The following is a 14,900-nucleotide window of genomic DNA, read 5'->3' as shown; positions in this document are numbered from 1 at the left end:
AATTTGTGCATTACTTCTGGATTTGTGTTATCATGAGACTATGCGAAATCGCGAAAAGCATACTTACACATTATCTAAGTGATAAGATAACCGCGCTCTAAGTGAAATAACCCTTCTCGTCCACCTCACATCTCCTTCCGTTATACAGTCTTTGCTTTGCAGATGAGAGGGGAGTTCAAAACGCTAGTTAGAATTTACGCTACCGACTTGGACTAATTTTCGAGTACCGAGAGTAATCGGGATGTGCAGCGCGAGCGAACGCTGTCTGTCTGTCTCTCTCTCTCTCTCTCTCTCTCTCTCTCTCTCTCTCTCTCTCTCTCTCTCTCTCATCGTCGGTGTATATATACCATGCGCGAGAAAATCCAGACTTTCGCCTAACGTTTCCCTGGAGGAGGAGGAGCGTCGGGACTTTGCATAATGCGTGTCTGCGCGCGCGCCAGATACGCTGCCGGAGGAATAACGCCGCGAATAGACAGCGTGAAATGCGCATTACATATGCATAAATATATTCTCGGCCGACAAGAGCCCGCCGAACTTCCGCGCCGCTAACTCGCCGCCGACCGAATTTACATCGGTTGCATCCGCCGGGCGCGGTACCGCAGCATCCGCGCCGCGCGCATCGGGGCATCTTGCGCGCGCGGCTCCAAAAGTCGAGCTTCCTCCGAAAGTGCATTTTCCCCTTCTCTCTCTCTCTCTCTCTCTCTCTTTCTCTTTCTGTTTCTCCTTTGTTTCCTCACCCCCTCGCGTCAGATCCGCAGTGGTTTTTTTTCCCACTACGCCGGAATGCAACGCGGCGTGAACGTAACACCGATGGAAATACCCTTTGCTCGCGTTTCATTTAGCATAATTCAAACCCGAATGTACATAGCAGCTGCAATATTAACCGCACTTCTCGAGTAAACCGATACCACATGCATTATACGCATACGAAGTTCATTCTGAAAACATCTGCAGTTTATAACGAACAATTAACTCGCCTTACGTTTAAGCGCGTATTATTTATACAAGTTTTAATAATAAAATTATCAATTTCGCCTCATCCCGAAGCATACTGTTTTAACGCATTAATTTTACACATATATATTTTTTTACTTTTTAAATGTAATTAATAACAAAATAATTAATTCGTCGAAAAGCAATTTTTCAATTAGTTTTTTCTACACATATATTCAGAAAATTTATCCGAGAAATTTATTTTATTTTAATTAGTTTCGCTTGAATTAATTTTTTTTTATTTCACTCATTCGCATTTGTTGAGAATTATATATCTAATTATATATCTATTATCGCGCGCTCGATGATAAAACGCGAGAGCAAGTGTGTCTAAGGGTCCCATTAACGCCGTCATTAACGCGATTGATTTCAGACTGGAGTGCGTGGTAAACGCTCTTTGTCGCGGCTTGAGTCACGCCTCCGGCAGTCTGTCGCGTCTGGTGCTCGACATGAATCTGTCCGGCGAGCAAGTGTCCCGGGTCTGCGAGGCACTTCGCGACTGCATTCAAGTGCAAGCCTTGCACTTGCCCCATTTAGGATGCGGATGCGAGGGCCTGGCGTCGGTCGCCGAGCTGCTAAAGGAACGGCCGCTGCTGGCGCTCAACCTGGCTGGCAGCTGGGGTGCCAAGAACGAGGATCCGTCCAGCTCTGGCATCAGTATGGGTAAAACCTTGCCATTATTGCCTCGACGCGTCGACGCGTCGACGCGATTCCGCGGATTATTTATTAATTGCTTTATGAAAATTAGACGTTATATTTCGTTAGAGTTGGATTCCTTTTGATTGATTATTTTTGAGTAAATAGTTGATAACATCGATATCATCGATATACTTGAGAGAATTTTTTGTATTACAGTAATCAAGAATTATTGTTATCGATCGGTTTTATCAATGGTTAATGATTTGTCATAATTCTTTTTAATTCTTTGAAAGTATTTCTAGCTACTTCAGATCTCGATTAAAAAATACTTGATTGCTTTTCATTCTCTGTCTTTATCTTAAAGTTTCTACCAAGAAAAAATGGAACAAAGATTGTTTGAAGAACAAGATATTGTCCAATTGTACTTATCTTCCAGATGTTTAGATAATATTTATATAATTTATTGTTATAGGTAAACGTTGTTTTTCTTTACTCTATTTCTGCTCGACAGAGATTTTATTTCGAAGATCGTTACATTAAAAATAAAAATGTAAATAAAAGTTGAAACTGCGAGTAGAGAGCTATTTTAACAGCCGTTTTTTTAATTAAAAAAATTCAACTCTCTGGTCACGATTTACATTACGTACATATCGATGTACATATCAAAAGCATGCGTGCGTATTTCGCAGAGAATCGCGCCGACAAAGTTGCGAGTTTTGTCGATCAACGCGAAACGTAAACACATATGGCTCCTATTATTTAACATCCACAAATTTTCCGCGAAATAACCGCATTCCGTACTTTACCGTCATTCGAATTTTCTCTTTGCAGTTAAATTGCTTCTTTTATGAATGAAAATATTTTTTCTATATGATGCAATAAGAAAACTACTTTTTATTAAAAAATTTATTCTTAAAAAAAAATAAGAGAAGTAACTTATATACATACAAATATTTTGTAATTTTTTTTCAAGTTCTTAAACTATTATAAAAATTTTTTATTTAGAACAAATGTTTTTTAAATTTGTTTTGCTCCTTATTTATTACATGTTAGGCAAATTTTTTAATAAAATACTATTTTCTTTGTGTCTTTAAACGTTCCTAGAAATTCGAGATGAAACGTTTGAAGTGTTCTTTTCGAGCAGCATTAATACAAAATTAGAGAACTCTTCTGTAGATTTACAGGATAGTAATTTCGCGGCTCTGTCTCGGTTACGTCCCATAATGGTTGAATTGTTGTCAACGGTCCGACCGCGGCAACTCACAGAAGAGCGACAATGGTGACATGTCGCTGGGAAAACTACGTCGACGCAATCACATTGATACGGCCGTGGCAAAAGTAACGTTGTTGCGGATATACGCTCGCCATTAACCCAACTCCGGAATTAGAAACTCGCGAAACGGAAACGCGCGAATCGCACCGACAAATCCGTGGAAACGAAAATTACAGCGACGTTAAATGAACTTTGGCCCTTCCGAAACTTTAAGTCGCACCATTTGCCCGCGAATACACGAGAATGCGAGGACTCCATTTATTCGCCCGTAAAGGCACGTAAAGGCAAAGGTATTTTTGACAATCGAAATAACGATCAACAGTCAATAATGATCAAACAATCAAAATTGATAAGTTAAAACATAAAGAATTAACGATATATATTACAGAAATATACAATGTTTTTTTTAGATTTGAATAAAAAAATTCAATTTGTCTCGCTCGAGTAAGTATTTAAAGTATTTAAATTAATTTATAATTCTTATATCATATAAAATTTTTAGAATGATATTATTTAATTTAATAAATCGAGCAACATAAATTTTAATTCCAATAAAAAATTATATATGATTTTTTTTGTATTTATTAAAATCAAAGAGATCAAGCACAATTTCATTAAACCATCTAAACTTTTTTCCGGAAGTGAAATAAATGGATTATATAATTCTCATTTTCCGATTATAAAACAAAATACTTTCTTCAAGTTTAAAATGCATTTAATAATAATTAATATTTATGTACTAATTCCTTTTTAAGCCGTACAATACAAATATTCAAATTTTCTCGATCTTAGGGACGACCCTACGTTGCAAATCCGAGTGTGTTTTTGCTTATAAAATAATATAGCCACTTTTTACGCGTTCATTAATAATTTTAATTTTTTTATATGCTTTAGACATGTAATTTAATATTGATACATGTCTAAGCGTTTAACAAGTACAAAAATTGCACGCATAGATTCAATTTTAATGCACAAAAAATGCAATTGCGTAAAAAAATGACTACACATTATACACACACTTGGATTTGCGCTGTATGTACAGATAGAAGATTTCCCTTCTCGCCGTGATTCATTTGCAGCTTCAAAAGCAGAGCAATTATTATAAGCACCGACAGTGCACACTTTAGATGAAGCCAATACGGCCTTTACAAGACCGAGCAAGAATCGCTCGGCTCATCATGCGGAGCGAAAGCAGCCTTATCGTATCCTTTCTTCCCACAAAATTGCCAATCGATCGGACTCAGAGTGACTACGTCTCACCAGGAAGCATGCCGATACTTTTGCGCCGTAAAATTGCTCGCAGATTCTCGAAGGAATCACTTTCTATCTGTCCCCCTCGGTCATCTTTCTCCTGACTGAGAGGTTGTAAAATACAAAATTTCTCATCGTGTAATCAGATATTACATGACGTGGTAAATGAATAAAAAGAAAAACAAGCTCACTTTTATTATTCCTCTAAGAGCTGCGTTCTCATATAAATGTGCAACAAAAAATATCTGTTTGATTTAAAATGTTCACGTTGTCGCGTTTTATTAAACGTACACCCGATTAAATTAATAAAAGCGATACGCTGTTTTTTGATAAATAATTCTGATAAAATATTCAGGTGTCGAATTGCACATATTTTGTTAACTTTGTTTAAATTCGTTTGCTGCGTAATTATCTGTTTTAATTTTGCTTCGCAATTAAAAAAAAAAATACAAAGCTTATTTAACAGCGTTTCTATTTGGGCGATTTTGTTACCGTTCGATTGCGACCCTATCTGCTTTAGGTGGAATAATACGTCGTTTAAAATCACAACCGCGCGCGGCAGTGTTAATCCGAAAGTTTTTCTAATGACACCACGTTCCGGTCGCGCAAATGGCTTCAAACGAAACTAAGCGCCATTACAACTTTCAAGCCGTGCGTAAGGTCTGCGCAATTAACGATTATGTTACCTCGGAATCGAGAGTGCGCGCGAGTTTGCTTATCAACTCCGTTAAAACACGGACAATGGTCCAATCTCTGACGAAAATAGTATATTTATAGGATGTTTGCGTAAGTGTTGAGTAGACGTTTAATTGGAATTTTAAAACGTTTATTGAAAAGATTTATAAGATGGAAGTTTCAACGTGGAATTATTTGTTTGACGAGATGTTCATGATTGTTTGATATGTCAGAGTGTTTCGTCAAAAGTGTTCTATGTTTTCTATGTTTTACATTTGAACACATGTTGCAACATTCTGAAAACGTACGACACTTTTAACGAAACATTTGTAACACTCCGAAAATATACAACACTGTTCGAACGTCCATTAAACAGTCGTGAACATCGCATAAACAATTCCATGTTTAAATTTCCATCTCATAAACACTTCAACAAATGATTAATAAACATACTATTTTTGCCAGGGATGTACGCATATTTATCAATAATGTGGGCGATGCTTTGTATTTACTGACATAATTACTTTAAACACGCACGAAATATCGGGATTTAATTATAAACATTTTTGTTTTTACAATTGGATATTGGTATTTCTCTAGCCAAAGAACACATTTCTCGCTAGGAGAAATAAAAATGTAAAATACAGTATTTGCATTGAGATATCAGGATAAATACCTCTTAAAGAGTTGCAAGTCTCTCTTTGTGGAAGCCATAAACTTTCTTCAATTTCTCAGAGATCTTCCCGAATAAAAAGGAATTATGATATAATCTCTCGAATTTCTCATTCCTAAATTTAGGATTCCTGAAATACCTGCCGCTCGCTCGACCGGCTCCTGGTCGTTCTCAAAAGAGAGTAACGTTACGCCCGAAGGATCACGTTTAGTGAGGCGTCCTTTTCTAATCGTTCTGTCTTCCCTCTTCCCCGCTTCCTCGTCTTACTTGTTAGTCTTGAAATCGCTTTGCATCGCCACACGGTGCACAATGCGCGTTTTACCAATCGTCGAGTTTGGTTGCTCGCCGGTCGACAGCATCCAATCACGCTAAAACGCCTCAGATAACATTGAATCGTCCCGAGGCCATTGGTGTAAGCGATACCCGTAACGGCAGCGTCGTAAATTTGATTGCTTTAAACTAAACAAACCCACTTCGGTAAAAATTGGAATCAAGTCACTCACGAGATTTGCGGAAAGAAAATTGTAAAGCATTGTACGTACAAATCGAAGGGGCTTCAAATATTGTTAAAACAATAGGTAATAGAACTTTTTTGGGGGGAGGAAAAAGCATATCTCGTAATCTGTATAAATAATATGTATGCATATATATAAAAGAGATATTAAATTTTAATCTGAAGTAGATCCGCTTGTGAGAATAAAATGGTAGAATAAAAATCTAAAATTATACGTATTTAATATGCACAATGAGAATGTAGAATAACTGTAAGAAATTAATCGGTAAAGTTAGACTGCTAATATGTGAAAGTGCCAAGACGGATAAAATTAATTCATTCGATAATTTTAAAAGCTTTTCAATCTTCTTCGCTGCTCCGTATTTCTTATCAATTCCACATTCCGTGTAATGACGTCGAGTTTCCGAGTTCGATGTACGTAAGAAAAATAGCGAGTCTCTCTCTCGAAATGAAGCAGCGGCTGAAATTATCTCTTGCTTATACTATCAAAGCGTTTGCGTCGCGTTAGAGAATATGAAATGTAAATTGGATGTCGCGTGGGAAGCATAAGCTATCGGCATCGTGAAATTGCTTTTCCCATCGAAAGGATTGGACGTCTTCTTGTTACCGATCGCCCTAAACTAGGTCGCCACCGCCAATCGGACTCTATTATTATTAGTTTGGCACGACACGAGCAGATAAACGCCATGCAAGTTCGCCGTGCTGTGATCGATCGAGAGGGCAAAAACTTTGTATGTACGCCTCTGTATCGTGATCGAGTAAGTTTAGTACAACGTAACGCGAGAAATTTCTACCTCTCCTTGCATAAAGGGGACAATAATTAATACCGAATTATGCATTCTGGAATAGAGAGAATATATAGTTTGCATTACTTACTTTTCCATTATCCGAAAACTTACTTTTCCATTATCTGAAAACATTGGAAGACAAATTAATAAACCTAATAAGGTTTTAACAAGAGATTTCTACCATTTCTTTTTCTCTCTCTCTCTCTCTTTTCACATAATAAAAAATAATTAAAACTATATTATTAAGCATTTAAATTGTAAAAATAATAAAAATAATTCATTTCCGGTCAACTTTATTTTATGTTATTGAAATGCTTTGTGCAAATTAATTTACTCGTTAATCAATTAGTTCTCTCTCTCTCTCTCTCTCTCTCTCTCTCTCTCTCAATTCTCTTTGTAAAATTATTCATGAATTAACTTGAGTAACAAAAAGAGATGAAATCTCAGATCCATTAATATTAAAAGCATGATTGTTAATTGTAAATTACATATTATGTATTAATTACATTAAAATCATATTTGATTAAATAAATATCAGTTTCCTTGTTTATTTAATTAATGTTGTTTGTGATCTTTGCGGTCTATTTTGAAGAAGTTGTGGGAGAGGCATTTAAAGAAAAGACACTCGAGATCTTTTTTATTTTTTGCATCAAATATCTAAATTAATTGATAAGAAAAAGATTTTGTAACGCCGATGGATAATAAGTTGATAATTAAAAAACGCATGATATCAAAGAATTTTTTTTATTCCGAAACTTTTTTTACAAAGCTCTTTCATCGCAGAGAGATCTTTCTTTTACCTTCTGTGCCTTGCGCACAGAAGGTAAAAGAAAGATTTTCTCGTCGTGATAATGCATTAAGATATATAATAACAAACGATATTTCAACGGTAATATTATTTGAGTCAACAAATTACAATCCTCTTAAATGATGAGAGGAGCACGTGAAATATTTATTCGCTCTTAAATAAATATCTGTGAATATTTCACAAATTATAAATGTATGAAATATAAAATTACGTGCATTTGCGTGCGTAATATTTCACGGCACTTTAACGCGACATATTTCAGCATCATAATACGTCAACTTAATTAACATTATCATAATCGTTTCTCGTGTGTCACGGGCATCGATGATTTATTAATGGAATCGCGAGTCCGCTAACCTCGTCGGGTTAATCATCGTCCGAATGATCGTGTGACGTAACGCGATTTTACGTCCCAGTTACGACGTAACTTCCTATTACGTGAAACTCCCACAGTGTCCCGGCGGTGTCCATCAATTTAATACTCGACAACGTCGTCGCCGATGACGACGACGACGACGACGACGACGACGACGACGACGACGACGACGACGGGAGGAAGAACGGCACATTTGCATCGCGCGTGTCTAAGCACATGCTCGAGAGAGTGTAGAAGTTCGTGTGAAGTTCACGAGCAAAAGTTAACACTTATTATAACAGTTCAACTTGGAAATTCTCTGGAAACTATGTACGAGAGAGAAGGAGACAAAGAGAAAAAGAGAGAGGACATATTGTCTGCCCGTCGCGAGCAAAGACGGAAATCCCCGTTGCTTGCTGGTGGACACGACTTTCTCGTCAGTAAGGTCGATCGAGTAGACGAAGTATAATTAATCCGGGGGTGGCTGGGCCAAGCACACGTCTTGTACGTATACCTTGTACCGGGGTAATCAGAGACGAACGGAAACTTCGATTGAGGTGGAAACGATACCGTGCGGTACATTGAAATCCAATTGACTGGATCGACTCCCCGCTGTCGTTTGTTTGCCGTTCGGGGTCGAATTTTAGAAAAGTGTTATTCGCGAGGGCTGAAATTAGGGCTGTAATTGTCTTTCGCTGGCGATATAAAAGAAATTAGAAGAATATTTTTGTCGAGCGTTCGCTGCATTTTTTTTTTTTTTTTTTTTTGTTCTGATACAGAAGCTTCGAAGAAATGAAAGTTTAAGTAATCAAGGATCTAAGTTTTTCAAAGATCCGAGAGAGTCTTGAGTTTCTAAAGAATTCAAGGATCATTGAGCTCGCAAGCTTTACGGAGCTAAGGCTCGAGAACTTCAGATTACGAGGTGTTACGGACTGAGGATATAAAAATTTTGAAATTGAACAGGGAAAAAGGAATCGATCGAGAGACCCGACGCGACAGTCTAATCCGGAATGGATATTGCCACGACGGCGATGAATCTCGTCGAAATTAAGCATCGGAATCGATTGGCGCGTCGCAAGCGAGCATCTCGTATTAATATTCACCATGGATCTCGTGCGCCAGTTTCTACGAATTTTCCCCGTACATCTAATTTTCCCCGGCCGATGTACACGTCCCAGATGAGATCACGTCCAAAAAGGAGTTTAAGCCGGCACTGAAACCCGTACCGTGGAATTTGTATTTGAACTTGCTTGAACAGCACATCCCTCGTTGAACATCCAGAATAACGTTAATGTTACCTACATTGTCGTAGCCGCAGGGGGCGAGAAATGGAGGGAGGGGGAGGGACGAGCGTTTAAATAGTTCAAGTTTAAACGTTAACTGTACAGTTAATGTATGAACTTATATATTTGGAGAAAAAGAAAGATTTTATTTTTTTTTTACTGGAATCTCAGGATTTTATTTTATTTCCTTAAAATTCTTCACTCCAATTTCATTCAACTGATAAGTAAATCATATTTTACATTGTTTCCGCTCTTGTTCACATATTTTGTATTGTAACAGAATATATTATATAATAATTTTGGTAATATATAATTTTATATCAATATTATTTTTAAAAAACAAAAAATATAGATGTGATTAATATTGTAACAGTATGATACAAGATATATTGTTTGGAATTATAGGGAGGGTGCGACATTTTCATGTTTCTTTGTGGCTCTACGCCACTGCTGGTCGCATTCGACTGCAATTCTAGACGGATACGATGGCAGAATACTCTCGAAATAGCGATAAACATTCCCTAATTTAATTAGTAATTACGAAACGTTGCAATGCACCGGACGCAATGGCACGATTATCGTACGTGGTGGTGGTGCACTCCCGCTCGGATAACTCGTTCTACGTGGCCCACGTTGATTGATCGCGTTACACAGCGGGCCCGATTACAGAACAACGCGTTACCGCGCAGTTACGAATTTTAACGCTGATAAAATTCTCTTTGTAACCGAAATCTACGCATAGATTCGATACCGAGTTGACACCCCGGGAGGCGAAAAGAATCACGGCATCACTTTACTGAAGCCGGGAAACGGAAAAGAAATTTGTGGCATTTAATAACCGAATGATATTCGCTAGAACATTCACTTATTTTATTTTCTCATCGAATCACTTTCGATAACGTCGTGTGAAAATATTACCCAATACAGATTCCGTTTTGAATATTTCTTCTCACTAATTATTGTTTAATAAGTAAAATTTCTGTGTCTTTTATAAAACAATTACGTGTCTAGAAAAATTATAAAAAGCAAGATTTGAACAGAATAAAATTCTAATTATTAACAATTTAGTTATTCAATTATTAAAAATTACTCTTCGAAATTTCATTTCTCGAAATCTCATTTCTCTTCGGACGTGTTTCATAACACATGTGAGACAATAAAAGGATAAACATGTTTTAACATAAAAATAAAAAAATAAAAAAATACGTAAAACCGATTTTTTCACTTTGAACGAGGAATCGGAGAAAATCTGTATGACAATACCGGGCGCTCGCGGAATTATTCAATTTCATTCGTGGCCGATGAGAGTGTATTTGGGCTATAAAGAAACTTCTAAACAAATTTACTCGTGGCGGCAACGCCACCGCTTATAGCCCGTATAACCGTCCGGTGTAGCTTACTATCGATAAGACAAGTGGAAATTGTGTGGGGCATCTACCTCATAAAAAGTTACGTATCGTCATCACGTTGCTCGCTCGTATACGAAGAACAAATCACCCTCCATAAACCCCCCTCGCCTTTCGCTTTTTCAATTTTCGCGCTATTTTCTGCCCATCCTTCATCTTCCTTCGCGTCATAAAGATTTTTCACGCAAACTTATTTAACTTTTCTTTTAAACCAATCGCACGAGAAATACACAGTCGTCGCGCTGCGCGCGACATTTTAATATTCAATTCCGGTTATCTCTCCTTTTCCCGCGACGAATATCGAACATCGCGGAGATTCTCCGTTCTCTTTTGCGTTTTACATCTCCTTCAATGATAGTAAGATAACAATTTAATTCCCCCTACGTCACACTTGTCTATCTCTCTCTTTCTCTTTCTTTTAACTTAATCGCTTTAATCTAGAAGTTTAAGATCGCAAAGTTTCGACAACATTCTGACGCTGTAATTACACGGCAGGTTCAGGTTCAGGTTCCGGCTCCGGCAGCAGCGGCTGTGCCTCCAGCACCCTCGGCACCCTACCGCTGAATCGCTGCTACTCGTCTTTACCCAGGGGCGCGCTAACGGCTTACGGCAGCCTGACACGACCCGCCACCCTTCCGCGTCTTCCACTGGGCCTGGGCCTGGGCCCGGCACCCAATACCAGCAACGGGCCTCTGCCCCAAAACGACCGGGATCGAGATAGCAACGGAAGCAGCAAGAGAAACAGCGACAGCGTGCTCTGTCATCGGCTGCCCTTGTTGCATCCCCTGCCCACGTGCGATGTCCCCAGCCATCAGGGTACCGGCTTCCACGAGATATTCAACGCTATCAGGTAAGTGATTTTGATATGCATGATTTCTTAATTTTTTTGTAAATTATTATACCCAGAGAAAAGTTATGTTGAAATTAATGAAATCGTTTTTTTTTAACTTGGTTATTTTAAGTTTGAGTAAAAATACCTTTGAGAAAAATTTATTTGATTTCAATGAATGACGTTATCGACCTATTTTTGAAGTAAATAAATTATTTGTTTAATTTAAGCAAATGCTTTTTTAATTCGAGGAAAGTACTGACCGAAATGTAAGAAATAATTTAGTTGTTCTGGTTTTAAAAATCTATTTTTTTTATTAAAAAGAAAAGATTTGCATTGCACAGCCAAACTATTTCTTTAATTCCAATAAAAAGGAATAACCAAAAAATTTTTTCAAATCGAAGAAACGTTTCTTTGTAGCAATGTACAAACTTCTTTGATTCAAGCAAATATTTTTTGAATCGAAGAAACTTTTCTTTGGGTGTACGTTAATTACACGATACTAACAGAAAAAGAAAATACTTGAAAAGAGAACACTTTTAAATTCTATTAAATTACATGCATTTAAAGAATTTAATTTTTCAAAACTTTTTATATTATAATAAATTTCTATTTTGACATAATAATTATTATACATTATTATACATATATATTATCATGATAAAAAATGTGGAAAATATTTTTCGCGTTAAAATGAATACATTTGTGAATGATATTATTTATTAGAGTGCACGAATATGCAAAGTATACGCGCTGCTAATCATCCACGGGGCAGGGAAGATTCAATCTGCATCCCATCGCGAAATGTTAACATCACATATATCCCGATCGATCTTCGTCTATCATGCGCACCAATAGTTCCAATAATTTCACATGGGATGACATTAAACACGACAACGTTAATAATTATTATGCACGACATTTCGTTATCGACTTAATCACATTTGCCATTACCATCATAATTACCATCACAACTGAATGTTTTACGGTTGAGATGGACCGAGTGACGGCCAGTCTTGATGCATGTATTTTTTACGCATAAATGAATACTGCGCCATACATATTCCTACAGCGTACGTTCCGGTACAGTGATCTGAATAAAATATTCAACAAGATGCCGTCACGTGTCGACGCGATATTATATTTGAAATAATAATCACGTCTCTTGTATCGCGCAAAAATTCGCGGAAAAGCTCGTCGATTGATAATTTCAATAAAAATTGCGGTAATAAAGTTTTTTAATGAAATTTCGGAAGAAAATTTTCTCCACGAAGGAAAGAGGGAAGTTAAACTTTAGAAGTAAGAATGACATTTCTTTAAAGAAGAAAAATTTTAAGAAGGAGAAAAATGATTTCCTTGCCATTCAATTCGCTTCTCTCTCTCTCTCTCTCTCTCTCTTTCTTCCCGAGCTCTTCTGCGTACAAAGAAGAGGACGTATCACATTCGCGGCCTTGAAGCAAACCCCTGCAAATGACCGAACAACTTGTCCCTCTTGATTACTTCCTTGGCGAAGAGGAACTTCGAGCCGAGGACGAGAATATATTCGTGTGACCTAGAACGAAAGGTATCCTCGAACTTTCTCGGGTCTCGTTCTTCTTGAACGGCCAGTAAATGAGTTATGGAAATTAAAGGAAACGAGGACGCGAATATTTCGTTGGTAAAATTATGCGAACATCGCGGACGGCGCGGCTGCGGAAACTTCGGTCGGGCGGAAGCTACTGGATCTCGATTACGTCAACAGCCTTCTCTCCGGCGCGCCGCAACATCGTGGAAATCGCGCAACTTCTCCTATTGCCAGTCTCGGCCTGCCAACGAAGAAACGGGATGCACTTTCGTCGGTACTCCGGCCGATCATTAGATATCGTCCCGTGAGTTTTAGTCCGATCTTCCTGGGCGAGAGAAACTCGGAAAGTTTGGCGGGCCGTGCGCTTATCCGAGCGAGAAGCTCGATATTTCGCGTAATTACTGTCGGAGCTTGCGCTGGGCGAGATTCGCGCGAATAATTTGTGGAATTGCTCGGGAATAGGCCTCAAATATCATCTTCATTTCTTGTGAAATCTAGACACGCGAATAATAATATTTCAAAATTTATGTATTTATTGCATTATGTCGAAACATTAAATAATTTAACATTTAATTTTTCATAATCATTTAACTTCCTTTCATCACAAACTTTAAATATGTATAATACTGTGAAGTTACATACATTGCTTTAGCTAAAATATTTCTTGACTAATTTGATATTTAATTTTTCATAAACATTTTTCACACACTGGACACGCCATTATTTTTCATTATTTTCGATTTAATTCGATTAATAATTTAAACTCAGATTTTGTAAATGTTTTACTAGACTATTAGCAGTAAAGCAAATGTAATTGTTTTACTAGACTATTAGCAGTAAAGGAAATAGCTATTTGTTCACTGAAAAGAAAAGTTTTTTTATATTTAAGTAAATATATTTATTTTAACATCATTTCCTTGATTTAAATAAATATTAACTAGTATAAAATAATTTATTTTTCAATTTAGGATTATTTTTTTAAGTCAAAGAAATGATGTTAAAATAAATATATTTACTTCAACATAAAAAAAAATTATTGTCAGTGTTCTTATCTCAAGTATTGTAACAAGACTGGAATCGCAAGACAATTGCACAGCTGGAATTAGATATTAATTTATCCTCGTATTTTACTTGCATCGCTACGTCTGTGAACCATTAATAATATTTAAAACAGCGTGCGTCCCATGATTTATTGTTCGCGTAATCGCGCGACACGACGGCGGTGGTCCAGCGCGGCGGCGCGGCGGCGGGAGGAAAGAAGTCGATCCGTTTCTCGCAGATGCGAACCGACGCGGGTGCTCCCAACTGTATTCTAAAGATCTCGGAAAGATTTCTTAAGACCGCGACGGGAATAAAAGTTTCGCCACCACCTGCCCCATCGGCCGTTCGTCTTTTCCGCGCCTGCGAGTTGGCATTTCCTTTTAACGATTAGATGGAAGAGGATCAAGGCAAGAGGATTGGTGCACGGCAAATCGGATCGTGCGTGCGTGCGTGCGTTCGAATGCAATAAATAACTCGCGCTCCACCTCACGTTACTTGCCCGTTCTCGTTCCATCACCGAAAGTGTTCTCGCCGAAGGAGTTAGGATAGTTACTTTGTAAAAGTAACTAGTTACAGTTACAGCTTTGTTTTCTTTCGCAAAGTAACTATAGTTACAGTTGCGAATTATTAACTTTTAAAAGTATAATTCGTTACAGTTACAGTTAATGAAAAAGTAACGAGCAATTACTTTTCCGTTAATTTTCTGTAATATCTTAATGCGTGTAACATTTTAAACACTAGAGACTCTTATATTTTTAACATTACTAAAGTCACTACAAAAAATATAACCGTTAGATGGGAAAAGAGT

General features: G+C 37.4%; 1 protein-coding gene across 1 annotated transcript in view; it reads left to right on the top strand.

Moving 5' to 3' along the window:
• LOC105195613 overlaps positions 1-14,900 on the top strand; it is a 270,526-nt gene that overhangs the window by 214,934 nt on the left and 40,692 nt on the right. The window contains 2 exon segments of the mRNA XM_039448075.1: positions 1,367-1,656; positions 11,154-11,508. Coding sequence (XP_039304009.1) covers positions 1,367-1,656; positions 11,154-11,508 — 645 coding nt within the window.

Source organism: Solenopsis invicta, chromosome 4, assembly GCF_016802725.1.
Source record: "Solenopsis invicta isolate M01_SB chromosome 4, UNIL_Sinv_3.0, whole genome shotgun sequence".
In the NCBI taxonomy this organism is placed as follows: Eukaryota; Metazoa; Arthropoda; class Insecta; order Hymenoptera; family Formicidae; genus Solenopsis; species Solenopsis invicta.
This window is presented reverse-complemented; position numbering and strand designations above follow the sequence as displayed.